The 14,485-nt window shown below is 33.1% G+C and overlaps 1 protein-coding gene across 3 annotated transcripts in view; it reads right to left on the reverse strand.

Moving 5' to 3' along the window:
- The window catches only part of ADAMTS20 (ADAM metallopeptidase with thrombospondin type 1 motif 20), a 163,776-nt gene that overhangs the window by 60,696 nt on the left and 88,595 nt on the right, over positions 1-14,485 (reverse strand). For 2 of the 3 annotated variants that reach the window (XR_005984934.1, XM_041736785.1), the window contains exons 20-28: positions 14,202-14,412; positions 13,905-14,069; positions 13,264-13,428; positions 11,943-12,062; positions 11,249-11,356; positions 10,096-10,260; positions 9,702-9,992; positions 8,849-9,010; positions 7,319-7,495 (exon numbers count right to left, since the gene is read on the reverse strand). Coding sequence is in view for 2 of the 3 variants with exons in the window: in XM_041736785.1 (XP_041592719.1) it covers positions 7,319-7,495; positions 8,849-9,010; positions 9,702-9,992; positions 10,096-10,260; positions 11,249-11,356; positions 11,943-12,062; positions 13,264-13,428; positions 13,905-14,069; positions 14,202-14,412 (1,564 nt within the window). In the remaining variant the exon portion in view is untranslated. The remainder of the gene's footprint in view (positions 1-7,318; positions 7,496-8,848; positions 9,011-9,701; positions 9,993-10,095; positions 10,261-11,248; positions 11,357-11,942; positions 12,063-13,263; positions 13,429-13,904; positions 14,070-14,201; positions 14,413-14,485) is intronic. The other variant, XM_041736786.1, reaches the window with a different exon arrangement.

Here is a 14,485-nt window from a genome sequence, read left to right on the forward strand (position 1 = left end):
TTTCTTACAAGAATTTGTTTATATTTACCTAAATTTGTTTATATTTACCATATGGGTTTATATGCTAACCTGACACATAACATACTCCAGGTATCCTGACAGAGATCATTACTCTGCCCTTCCACTTCATGTACCAACTGCAATTCATGCATGCCCCCTTAGGAAGATAAATGGATAATATCTACAAACTCAGTACTCTAGGGAGTGACAGGACAAACTTTAGCTTTAAGCTGTTTTGCTGGTTGTGTTCAAATTATCAAATGGGCTCATAAAGATAAATTGCTAATTTTTCCATTACAAAAAAAGAGGCTTGTTCAAATTTGATTTTTCTATAATGAGTGTAACACCTAATACTTAAAAAAAAAAAAAAAAAGACCCATAAAGTTCTTGTTTAAGGGGACATTTAAGAGTGGATGAGACAGCAATGGTTTTTGGAAACTACTACTTCTTAGAACATTTTTAAACATTTGGAAGTATTTCTGGTATTATGCGATTGTTACCATAAATATGTGTTTATCAAAACTATCAAACTTTCAAGTGTGTATTTTTAAAGCTTTGAAGCAAAATTTTGCTTAAATGGCTTCCAAATCTTTCAAAATCTCTTTGAATTTTAAGGCTATTTGTTAAAATATAAAGTTACACATCAAAAAAACAATCTAATGAGCAGAGGACCTGAAGAGACATTTTTCCAAAGATGACACACAGAGGTGACCAACAGGCACATGAAAAGATGTTTACTATCATTAAAAACCACCATATCACCTCATACTTATCAAAATGACTAGTATCAAAAAGAGAAGAAATAAGTGTTGGCAGGGATATGGAGAAAAAGCAACTCTCATGCACTGCTGGTGGGAATGTAAACTGATGCAGCCACTGTGGAGAACAGTATGGAGGATCCTCAAAAAATTAAAACGAGAACTACCATATGATTTGGTTATTCCACTACTGATATATCCCCCCAAATGAAAACACTAATGTGAAAGGCTATATGCACCCCTATCTTTGTTGCAGCATTATTAACAATAACCAATATATAGAAGCAACATAAGTGTCCATTGATAGATGAATGAATAAAGAAGTGATACACACACACAATGGAATAGTACTCAGCCATAACAAGGAGATCTTGCCATTTTTCACAACACAGAAGGATTCAGAGGGTATCACGCTAAGTGAAATAAGTCAAAGACAAATATGACTTCATATTTGTGGAATCCTAAAAGCAAAACAAGCAGAAACAGACCCAAAAATACAGAGGACACACTGGGGGTTCCCTGAGGAAGGGCAAAATGGGTTAATGAAAGTGGGTATAGGCTTCTAGGTATGGAATGAATAAGTCATGGGGATAATAAGCACAGAATAAGGAACACAGTCAATAGTACTGTAATAGCACTGTATGCTGACAGATGGTAGCTACACTTTTGGTGAGCATAGTGCATAAAGCTGTAGAATCACTATATGTTGCACATCTGAAATTAAGGTAATACTGTGTGTCAACTATACTGCAATAAAAAAATTACAAACCTGAAAATATATAATTCACTCTAGTAATTTTTTAAGAACTGAATGACATCATGGAAAATGGAAATTTGTCATACAAATTTCAATAATTTTGCTTAATTGGTAATTGAACTTAAAATCAGTTACTAACACACAACAGAAACACCCAGTGATAAACTTTTCTATATGAAGATATATATTTTTGTGAGTCCATTTTTTCAGCTATGGAAGCTACTGAAGTGACATAATGGAGATAAACCAGATTTTTAAAACTGCCATGACAGTGTTGAACCAAAATTTTCAAAACTAATGAAACACCATATTACTTTAAAAATTTTTAATTTTAGTCTGGTTAACAGTGTTGTTAGTTTCACGTGTACGATATAATGATTCAACACTCCCACACCTCACCCAGTTCTCATCGCCACACATGCACTCCTCAATCCCCATCATCCTACACTTTTTAAAAATGAGATTACCATCACAGTTCAGTAAGTTATTCATTAAAATTACTTATTCTAATTCATGTTTCATAAATCATTTATATATTAGCTTATAATGTCTAAATTTAAAAAGGGGACATGCTCAAAAGATGTTACTGAGAAATGTTATCTATGATTAAAAACTCAAACTATCTATCTAGAAAATGTCAAAGAGATGCTTTATGATATTAATGCCAAATATTGTTCCTGTAATTATATGGGAACTAAGATGGTTTTCTCAAACGACTGAAAGGTGACAGGAAAATTTGATTATTTAAATGAATATAACTGCCTATATATCTACATAAATAGGATCAAGTACAGAGAATATGTGGTGATAAAATATCTAAAAATCTATATCCAGATATTCTTAAAACATTCTCAAGCATTATATCTGGGAAAAAAGCATTACCACAGAAATACGTCCATTTTAATATAGATGCGTTAAAGAAAAACATGGCATATCACCATTTCATGTTGAGATTTTTTTCTAGAGTTAACATTCTAACTTCATTCAATATAATACAGTCACAAGTCTCTTTTATGATCTCATCAGTATATTTACTTAAATTTTTCCTAGGTTTTACATATCAAACCTGCAAGGCCCATTTGTATCTCCAAAATTATTTTCATACCATCATATACCTTGCTTGGTCCATTTTCTTTTTGGTAAGGCATGAAATCCATTTAAATAATGAAGATGCTGCAATTATACAAAATCTACTCTAGCAGAGAGACTTAGGACACCACTCATCTCTTTCCCGGTTATAATGGAATATTTCCTATTAGTTCAAGCTTTCTAAAAAAATCTACAGGCAGGATTATTGTGTTGTCAAGGACCATACTCATTATTAATTCTTGGATGATTACAACCTATTAAGGTCCCAGTATTAGGAGTCCTCAATATTACAAATCACATAAGTTACTGAAATCAGGAAGGAATCCCATTCTGCATTCTGACCATCTATTTAGTACATTCATCACTTAGCTGCAAACTTCTTGTACACAGGGATCGTGCCTGATTTATCCAGTGCACAATGCCTAACATGTAGGGGACGCTCATCTTTGGGAGAGTCAATGAATGTACTGTAGAAAGATATAGTAACAAATTAATGGAGATATTAGTTCAATACTAATAAGGTACATGAGAAACTATGATAAATTTGGAGTAAAATAGATTTCCAGCTTTTTCCTGTGGTTATATATCTTTTCCAAATTTAAAAAAACTTATTACTATAAACAGTTTTACTGAGTTCTACATGCTACAAAGAATTGATAGTTTCTTGAAACCATTTCCCTACACATTACCTTTCCCCTGGCTGCTACTGGCCTTATGAGCAACAGAGGCAGTTACAAGTTTCTTCCGGAGAGCATTTCATCCTGAGTGAGAGATACAGTGGAAGAAGCCTCCTAACATCTGTAGTCAGACCTTTGGTTTTTTTGTTTGTTTTCACAGAAAACTATGAATTTGGCAAACTGCACATTTACTGGGTATATGCTGCTACCACATGCTCATTGCTAAAAGTGCTTCTGTTTCATTCCGTCGTATCACATTAGCAATTTAGTATTGCCTATGTATATATATTTTAAAAAGAAACATTTTAGGGGAAAGCACTAGAATCTAGAAAATTCAACTATCAAAGCTTTCATTTTTTAAAATGAATTTTCTTATTTTTGGAAGGAAAAAAAAAAAACAATCCTTAATGGAAAAACTATGCTCTTTAGTTCTCTTGGATCATCATTAATCCCAGAACACAATGGAATACACATTTTCTTACCAAGCATGATTTCATTCTAGGTAGAGAATAAAAGCATTCTAGGAAAATGAATCAGCTAAATGAGACTTAATGGGAAAATAGATAAATTATTATAAATTTACTTAAAGAGCATTTGCTAGAATAGTTTGATTACAGTGCAATGTCCCTTAGTATATACAAAAGAGAAGAGAAAAAACTTTTACTCACCTTTTAAAGACTTAGTCATGAGCACATGTATTTTTAACTTATTAAATAAATAAATTCATATCATAAATTTTTATTGTTTATAAAAATATAAAAATTTCTAGTATTTAAGATAGCTAAACAATAGATCTTATGTTTTTAAACACCAATGTTAGTTTCTAATGGATTTAAAATATAATAGCTTAAATACTTAAATTATGAAAACATACACTATTCAGCAAATAATGTTTAATAAGAAATTAATGTTTGTTAATTTAAGAAAAACAGCACCAAGAGAAAAGGAGGCATTCATTACAATACAGGATCTGTTCAGGGACTTAAAACATTTTAGGTATTGATCTAAGCAGTAAAAATACAACATACATATGAATTATGCAAAGCACAAAGCCACAACACAAGTCATTAATAAACAAGGGTTAAAATACAATCATTTCACATTGACTAATCACAAAAATACAGTCATTAAATTAAGACATAGGTTAAGGTTTATTTCCTTAATCATGCTTATAAATTATTACAAGATTTTCCATAAGATGGAGAACATTTAAATGTAGATTTACAACTTTCTTCCCAGTTATATTTTAATGATTTAACACTTTATAATTCTGCTTAAAATGAAATGTTTGAGATTTCATATTGTTCATATATGCATAATACATATACACACATTTGTAGTTTTCTAACCTAGTGAATAGGATCTGAAATTAAAGTTACCCCTGAATGATTATTCATCTGTTAATAAGAGGTATTCTGAAGTTTGGGTAATATGTAGCAAAACAAAGAGGTAAAAGGTTATATCTAGTTTTAACAATAAAAACTTCAGATCCCTTAAACCCTTTTAATATAAAAGGCTAAATTAAGGAATAAAATTCTTCATATAATAAAAGAAATCCAGGCACTTTAATATATATGTATTTTATACCTATAAAAAGTGAATAAATACGTTTGTAAAAACTCTCATATAAACACTGTGATTTTTAAAATTTCACCTTCAATTTATGAAAAACAAAAAAAGGCATTACAGTTCTTCACTAGTGCAAAGACTGAATTATCCAATGAGCTCCTTTTGGAACAGGCTTGTAGTAAACAATGAAGAATTACGTACTTCTAAGTTACTACTTGGTAACTGTGGTTATTTTCTTGGTTATTAGTTTTTGTGAGAATAAAAAAGTTATCTATGCACAGAGCTTTACTGAACATGCAGGCTTTTTCACTTACAATATAATTTAATACAAATACCATGACACAGTATATTGGAACATAGTACTAGACACCTTCCAATACAATATATAAACATTGTGTGACACTGTGCGTGTATATATATCACAATGTTATATAACAATTATATCTCAAAATAGGGAAATAATTGTCTAAATGCCATAGAAATATGTAGAGAAGGTTGATAAACCTTGTAAGATGTTTTAAAATATTAAAAACATCTAAAACTGACCCCAAAGGAATAACTGTACTTAAAGTTATAGAATATGAGAATTACATTTTATGCTAAATTTAAAAAGGATCATTTTTATTAAATAGAACAGGGGTCAGCAAACATTTCCTGAAAGAGCTAGATAAAAAATATTTCAGGCTTTAAGGGCCAGTCTCTATTGCAATAATTGTATACCAAAAGCAGCCATAGTAATACATTAAAAAAATGAGGATGACTATGTTCCAATGAAACTTATTTACAAAAATAGGCAGGAGGTCAGATTTAGTCCATGTGCCATAGTCTGCTAACCACTTAAATAGAAAGTATAAAACAATTTTAGGTATTTCAATACCTAGCACAAAGCAGTAGGTAGAAGCAAATGTTTAAGGCTTTGTGAATTAATAAATTGATGAATGATTAGAAAAATAAAACTTCTGTGCTCAGAAACCAATGCCATTATAATTCAATCCTCTAAGTGGTCTGGAGCCTGCTTTCCTAACTGGGACAAAACCTGAAGAAAGCAGTCCATAGTCTCATTAGGAACTAGGTTTGCAAACTAAAGCCAAAAAAAAAACAACCGAAAGACAATGTAACAGATCTAGTAAAGAGAAAGTGAATTTCCAATGTAAGACAGCTAACAGAAAAGGGTATCTTTTTATATTTGAGTTCCTACATTATTTCAAATCTCTCCAACTAGACTATAAAGTCCATAGGAGTAAGAAATAGTTTTTTTTAAAAAAAATATCTGTAGCAAGCACAGTGTCTACGATACAGATGGTCAACATTTTATTAAGTAAATATGTGAATGTTTTCTATGGCAAAATATGCTTTTGTTAGTTCCAACAAAGTGATGCTACAATTTAAGATCTTCCTATAAAGTTAAATTTTCCTTTTGTTTTATAGCAGTCACACTATCCAGATGCATTTCAGCCTGAACTAGAACTTGACTTATTCATTAAATGGCATGAGTTTGAAACTTGGGTTTCTCACAATGTAAAGTTTTGACTTGGGAAAAGCAAACTGAGTGCAGGCACCAGTGTTGGTTATAAAGCCAGAGTTATAATTATTTTTTAAAAAAGAACTGTATAACTTTACAAATTATAAAGAGGCTCACATCAGTTTTTCATCTGGAAGAAGTATACTTGGTTGTTCAGGATTTAAAATATCAAAAGTGACCAAAATGCTAATTTCAACATATTTATATATTAATTATTCTTCAAAGCCTGGATATTTGAAATATACTAAATAAACCAGTCATGAACAATACTTATGAATTTTGTCTATGGCTCCAAAAAAAATAAATTAAAACACTCCCAAACACAGTAACTCCACACAGTGAAGAAATATTTAGATAAATTACTATATAAATATCTTTCCATGATGTATGTAATAAACTGTAAACAATTCACTTTAAATTTCTCTATCTTTTAATATTTTCACATTTCCAAACAAAATACTAAGTTTAACAATGATTTAAAAAAAAAGTTTTAAAGAATGTTATTTGCTTTTGGATCAGTTACTAGACATTGACAGACAAAAGCCACATACAGTTATACACTTAAACAAGACACAGCTTAATTTGCCATTGTAACAAGCAGAATGTTAACATTATATACAAATGTATACAGTAAAACATTTACAATTAGGAGACAAGCCAAAGATGTACCGTAGGAAAATATTTCCATTAGAATAGTGCTGTGGTTCAAAATTACTTATAAAAAATAAATACATATAAAACTATTATATATATTACAGTACTTGAAATTGAATGGATTTTTTTCCAAACTATCAAATTTAATAACACAAGCCAAGATGGCCAGGAATCTGCTTAAAATAAAAAATCAGAAGATATAGCATGTACCATAATTTATAAACAAGCAATTAAAGAAATGGGGGCATGATAAAACAAAACAAAACAGACAAAAATAAGATTATTATCGTACCGATTTCCATGGTCCCCGATGCCATGTTGCATCATCAGGGCAAGCATGCACATGACATTGCACCACACTAGGTGGCTTGTTTAAGATTTCACAGTTTTGCTCTTGTGACATTTGGCCATTGGGAAATTGACATATAACGAATCTTGATTTTATTCCTCCTCCACATGTTTGTGTACACTAAAAATAAGAAAATTCAAAACTATGTGGTTTTAAAGACAGTATTATATTGCTTTATTCAATGTTTAATACATAAGTATTAATGCTAGAGTTTTCTTCCTAGGTAAAAAAGTTTTAGTTCTATAATAAAAAAAATTGACAAAATTTTGAGAATTAGTACCATAAGATGTTTCAATATCAAGGACCTATAAAATAGACAAGTCAAAATAAAACTGATTTACTTAAGTAATAAATATTAACTACATAACTTATGATATCCCATCAATAGATTACTGGGTAACCATGAGAACTAGTAAGATCTAAACTTATAAACAGGGAAAGATGTTCGGGTATGTGTTACATGAAAATAGTAGGTGGCAGCTTGTGTAATATGAATCTATTTGTGGAATCCACACAAGACCAAAGTCTGGAAGGAAATGTATCAATATTAAAAGTTCTCATCTCCTCATAATTTTCCCTATCATCTGAATTTTTACAAAGAGCATGCCTAAATCAGGAGTAAAAATGTTATTTTCATTTTGGAAATTGTAAAAGAACATTTTTAAAATGTACTTGATATTTATTAGCAGCTGGTCAGAAGTGGATCTTTAAACAATGATTTCAAAATGCTCTATGAGAAACAAAGGGTTGCGGAAGGGGAGGTGGATGGGAGTATGGGGTAACTGGGTGACAGCACTAAGGAGGGCACTTGATGGGATGAGCCCTGGGTGTTATAGTATATGTTGGCAAATTTTTAATTTATTTTTTTAATTTAAATTCAAAAGAAATGCTCTATGAGAAAATATATACTAAAAGTCATTAAGTATATTTGACTAATTAGGTGATTTTGTTCATCCAAAGCCAATGTAAGTCTTTCTTACTCTTTCTCCTGCATAATACAGGTGGAATTTGTATTCATCAAAACTATTTTAAAAATTATCTTCATATCCCCAGTGTCTAGAAGAATGCCAGGACATGAAGTGCTCGATAATTGACAACTATCTCCTTAGAAAATTCACCACGTGAATGGTTCAGTAATAGGATAAAAGCATGGCCTATGTATATATCATCTAATTTTCTATCTTTATAGCAACGAAATTTTCTAAGAATATACTAATTTTAGAAAGGCATTAGTGATTCACAGACATATTGGCTAGCATAATAGATTCTGCTAAAAAATGTGGAGCATTTCCTATCACGAAGGAGTGATTTATACCATGACAGTCTATTAAAAGAACAAGATTTTCCTAAAAATGAAACCTTTCTGTGTAGTATGGTGAAGGAAGATTATCCCGCAGTAACAGCGTGAGGTACTTAACTTTCAATCTTCAGAGAGTCACCATCTCCAAAATTTGAGAAAACATTCAGACTTACTTCTCCCCAGCTGCCGTAGCTCCACCGTGGACAAGGGCCTGAATGGCAGTGCTGGGCCTCTGGGGGCCTGGAGGCTGCATCACAGGAAGTGGCACTCTGTCCGTCTTCATCCTGGCAGACCACAACTCTGCGCTGAACACCTCGAGCACAGCTGCTGGAGCACTGGCGAGGATAAAACACAAACTGTGGATGCCACATCGTGAAATTACATGGGGATAAATCAACATTTGGACTCAGGTTCAAACTCTCCCTTCTAAAATCCCCCTCTCGGGAAAATCTGAGTGGAGAAATCTGCCAAAAACATGAGTGTGTGTTAGAATTTGTTGATGGAAGGAGAAAAGGTAAAGTCTGCAATAGCGAATCCAGGCCCATACTAAGTGTTAAGTAGAAAGGAATTAAAAAAAGAAAGTCTCTAAGCTTTGACATTGTTTTCCTTTGTCTCAACTTTTATGTAAAATATGAACTACAATTGTACCTTTGGTAGGTTTGTGGTTTTACACCCGCTTACTGCACACTGCTATTGCAGTAATTTCTAGGTTTGATTTTTTTTCATAAACATTTGCAGTCTTAACCTCTTAAAAGATTCTTTTGTTTTTATCATAATGGACTCTAATCAAATTGTTTTTAAGTGCATTCCTCTGTAATCATAATATCACATTAGTGTATAGTTCAATAAGGACTCTGGGGATTTGCAATCTGCATCAAAAATCGTTTAATCCTTTTAAGATTCAAACTATTGATCTTCAGATAAATTTAGCATTAAAAGTATCTGAGGTCATTGCATACATATCTGTTAAAAGGCTATAATATAACAAAATTATAGAATTAATATAACTCAATAAAGACAACTTACTGATCCCCATGGTCCTGTTCTCCATTGGTTTCCTCTGATTGATGGGTAGACCCCCTGATTTTGATTATCCTCTGGTTTGTGAGTTAATGGAAAATTCCTGCCTGGAAAATGGCTTGGCTGCTCAGAGGAACTTGGAAAGTGACTGTACATGGGTGGGCAGGCTGCCAGGTTACATTCTTGTTCTATCAAAGGGCGAACTTCAGGGTCACAGTAATTCTCATTAATTGGCTGATGGTAGTTGATGCATAAAACTTGTCGAGTTGTTTTTCCATGGCCACAGGAAGCTGAACACTGATCACAAATTTACCCACATTTATAATGTAATAAATCACATTATTATACTGTCAATTATATTTGAACTTTTCATTTTATTTTTTCTTGTAAAAATACTTACAGGTGACCAATTCCCAGTTTGCCACTCCCCACAAGGGTTAAAACAAACAGATATTTCAGCAGGTCGGGGTAAATGGGCACAATAGGATTCATCTGCTATTCCATCATAAGCATCACGACAGCTTACATAACGGGCTTGATTACCTTGTCCACAAGACACAGAACACTTAAAAAAAAAAAAAAAAAAGATTGTACCAAGGTGTTATAACAGTACATCTCTCAGGTAGCTTTCGCTCCAATTTCTAAAACATGAAGTTTCTTTAAAAAATTATAAATAATATCACTTGGCATCACTTCTGAGTAAAATGAAGACAGGGCAATGAATACCCTACTCTTTGGTTCAGATCATAAATTTACAAATGAGATATTCACAGTAAGAATAAGATACTACTCAATTTCTTAGAATACAGATTATTATTTGCTAAAAAGATAAAGAAAACATTTTATAAAACAATCTTATTTTAAATATCTTTAAACATCTAATAGTCGATATAATCCCACAGTTAAAATATTCAGAGAATCTTTGAAGTTTACAAATATAGCTTCTATAAAAGATTAAAGCAAAGCATATATTCCAAGTAAAGTTTTCAGTTTAGAAAAACATGATGATGTTGATGGCTTAAACAAAGGATGATAAAAAGCCTAATTTCATGTCTGCTCTGCATAATCATCTATGAGACAAATATTATCATCCCCATTTGGTAGATGAGAAAAAAGACCTAGAAAACTTTAATTTTTACTCAGAGACATAGAGCTCTTGGTAAGAATAGTATTTAGCCATTAAATTATCCATCTCTGAACCCTACCCCACCTTCTACACCATCAAGGTACCTGAAAATGAATGCATAACATTAATTTGGCTAATCTGAAGCAACCATTTTGCTGATGTGTAAAAGTCTCCATAATACAAACACTATAGTTCTTTTTTTTTTTTTTTTTAAGATTTTATTTATTTGAGAGACAGAGCACTAGCAGGGAGGGTGGGCAGAGGGAGAGGAAGAGGGCTAAGCAGATTCCCTTGATTACATGGGAGCTCAACAGAGTGTTTGATTCCAGGACTCCAAGATCATGACTTGAGCTGAAGTCAGACAGCCTAACCATCTGAGCCACCCAGGAACCCCCAAACACTGTACTTCTTAAAGGAATTCACTTACTGGGGTCCAAGAACCATGTCGCCACTGGGCTATCTTTCCTATGGGAACAGCTGGCAATGAAGTGGCCCCAATTTTAGGGATAACTGGGCAAGGTATGACTATACAGTCCTGTTTAAAAGAAAAATGCATCTCAAAACATCAATGAATTAATCACTCTGATCTATATTAAATTCTATACTTCATTTCTTCCACATGTCTAATTCAGGAACAGCTGCATAATGACAAATTGATGATGTAAAAGTTTTTAATCTTTCAGAAGTACAAAGTACTATTCAAGGGCTACAAGTGAATAGTACAGATCTGAATCCCAAGGTTTGGATCATTCTATCTGATGACTGAAGAGAAAAATAGCAATAGTCCTTCAAAAATACCGCTAAGCTGAAACATCCTGAGTGAACATAGACCATCACTCTCAAAAAGCGTAACACACTTTAGAACTTCATCATATTCACAATAGATACTACCCTTCTGCCATGCAAAGAATTAAAATACCTAAATGAGTGATTCAATGGCAGATAAAGAGTAAAAAAATAAAGCTATAAAGCTGGCAACACCTTAAAAAATAAATTCTCCAACATACATGTGCACAAACATGTTTTCAAGGGCTATTAGGAAAAATATATGAAATAAGTTTAACACATTAATTTTCCTGTGACAAATCTTGTTTTACAATCTATGAAGAAGTATCCTTTACCTGCCTGTCACTTGGGCGACTGGCTCCATGGCACACTCTGTCATCTAACACTGCACTGAGCAGCTCATTGACACATTTAACAGCGCGCATCTGATACCCACGTCCGCATGTGGCCGTGCACTGGAAGGATACAAACACATATCCAACAATATTATTCAAAAATTGTATAAGCTTAATTTTCTTAATGCAGTTAATATCCTTTCAGATCTTTTTATTAGTCCTTTACATCAGATTCCATACAAAACTGGCAAATGTAATCAATATACATCTATTCCAATTTAGACAGCTAATAAAATTTTGAAGTTAAAATGGAAAACTGTTATTGTATCATTTTTTTTTGAAGAGAGATTATACATTTTTTTATTGGAGTTCAATTTGCCAACATATACCATAACACCCAGTGCTCATCCCATCAAGTGCCCCCCTCAGAGCCCATCACCCAGTCACTCCAACCCCCCAGCCACCTCCCCTTCCACCACCCCTTGTTCATTTCCCAGAGTTAGGAGTCTCTCATGTTTTGTCACCCTCACTGATATTTTCACTCCTTTTTCCTTTATTTCCTTTCACTATTTTTTATATTCCCCAAATGAATGAGATCATATAATGTTTGTCCTTTTCCAATTGACTTACTTCACTCAGCATAATACCCTCCAGTTCCATCCACGTCACAGCAAATGGTGGGTATTTGTCGTTTCTAATGGCTGAGTAATAGCCCATTGTATTCTATCTTTAAAAAGTTACATCAAAATGTCAATAGTCTTGACATTTTGGGGGTAGAGTTAATACAATTTAGGGGAACTAGATACTCTTCAAAATCTACCTGAGGTATGTCTTCTAATATGCTAAATAAATTTCAAAGAGATGAAGAAGGAAGAGCATAAAGTTAAACGGAAGGTGAAACAAGGTTTCCCATCCAGAGTGGCAGCCACCAGGAGTTAATAGGCCACCCATCATCCAGCCTGACCACTGCTCATCCTACAAATTCCTAGCTCCCTGTTTCACAAAACTTCTAAAGAATGCCTACTCTCAAGGCAGTAAAGCTAATTTAGACACAGAACACGAAAATATTTATAATTTAAACAAAGCTGAAGAATAAATTTGCAGCATTTTGGTTAACAAGTGAATTCAAAAGCAAAGCTGAACTGTTTACCACAGCAAAATTAGCAGCACTGATACAACTGTGTAGATAAGAGTTTACATTTCAAGGATTTTTTTTTTTAAACCCACATTTAGTTGCCTCCAGTAAGAGAATGAATACACCACAATTTCGGTGCTATTCTATAAAGATCAATTAAATCAGGAAAGCCATTCTTATACTCACAGAACCCCATGGTCCTACTTGCCAGGAAGCACATGTATGAAGCTCACATGGTCTCAAAGATTCAGGTTTGGTACCTGGATTACAGAGACCATCATTCAAATGATCTTCATTCAGCTGGCACCACACTTGCCTTTGTTTTGTTCCTTTTCCACATGTAACAAGACACTGAAAGAATACAAATGATTATTCTCAATATTAGTCAACATAAATGCCTTAAAAAAATGACACCATGACAAGTTACACATTAAAATGCATGTGAAAGACCATTCCTGGCACATTTTTCCCTTCATTCCTCCAGAGATATTCACCAGGTAAAATCAGCCACACCAAACTCACCGCCCAAATCTCAGTATAGCATTCATCTGTCCTAGAAACAAAGGTAAAAAACTAACTTTAAGTATATATCTCACGCTACTGTGAACACTGGGACTTCCTTATGAATATGGTTAGTGATTAAACACCAATCAATGTTATTGTTAGCTGGACAGTATGGTTTAAGAACAAACCATTAACTTGTAATTGCTTTGATGCAGTTATTTATAAAGTAAGATTAATTCTTTTTTACAACTTTGAAGCCTTAAATTGCAAAGCTTTCCTACAAGATATTATAACAGTTCTTAGCCTCATCTGTTCAATGTTACCTCACTCCACTCACTAGTAGCCCAACTGGGACAGGAAAATTCATTGCAATTCTCCGTTGTCACTCGGGGAAGCTCTTGGCATTCTCTGCTGGCAACATGGTGGCCAAAGTTATTTATACAGTACGATTCTCGAGACCTTTCCCCTCCTCCACAACTCCTGGAACACTGATTTAAATGACAAAAACAAAAACAAAGTGACAAATGAAAAAAGATTTGACCAAAAATATACTTTAGAGTAATAAATATTAAAAAAATATATATAGGCAACTTTTCTTAAGCACTACTGGTTATTTGTACCTGGGACCATTCTGAATAATGCCATCTTGTTAAGACACAGTCACCATGGCAGGGTTCTCGTGTGGGAGGTTTAAGTTGGTCACCACAGTAGTGGTCATCTACTGGAACAGTCTGTCCTTTATGAATGGAGTACTTCATGCAGTGGACATCCAGTGATCTATATCCTTGACCACAATGGGATGAACATTCACTTTTGCTAATGATGTGCCACCTAGAAAAAAAGGATGTTATTATACTTAGGGATGCCAATTAATGCAATTTTAAAAAATGGATTCAGAGAAATT

Source organism: Vulpes lagopus, chromosome 21 (genome assembly GCF_018345385.1).
Source record: "Vulpes lagopus strain Blue_001 chromosome 21, ASM1834538v1, whole genome shotgun sequence".
NCBI classification, from domain to species: domain Eukaryota; kingdom Metazoa; phylum Chordata; class Mammalia; order Carnivora; family Canidae; genus Vulpes; species Vulpes lagopus.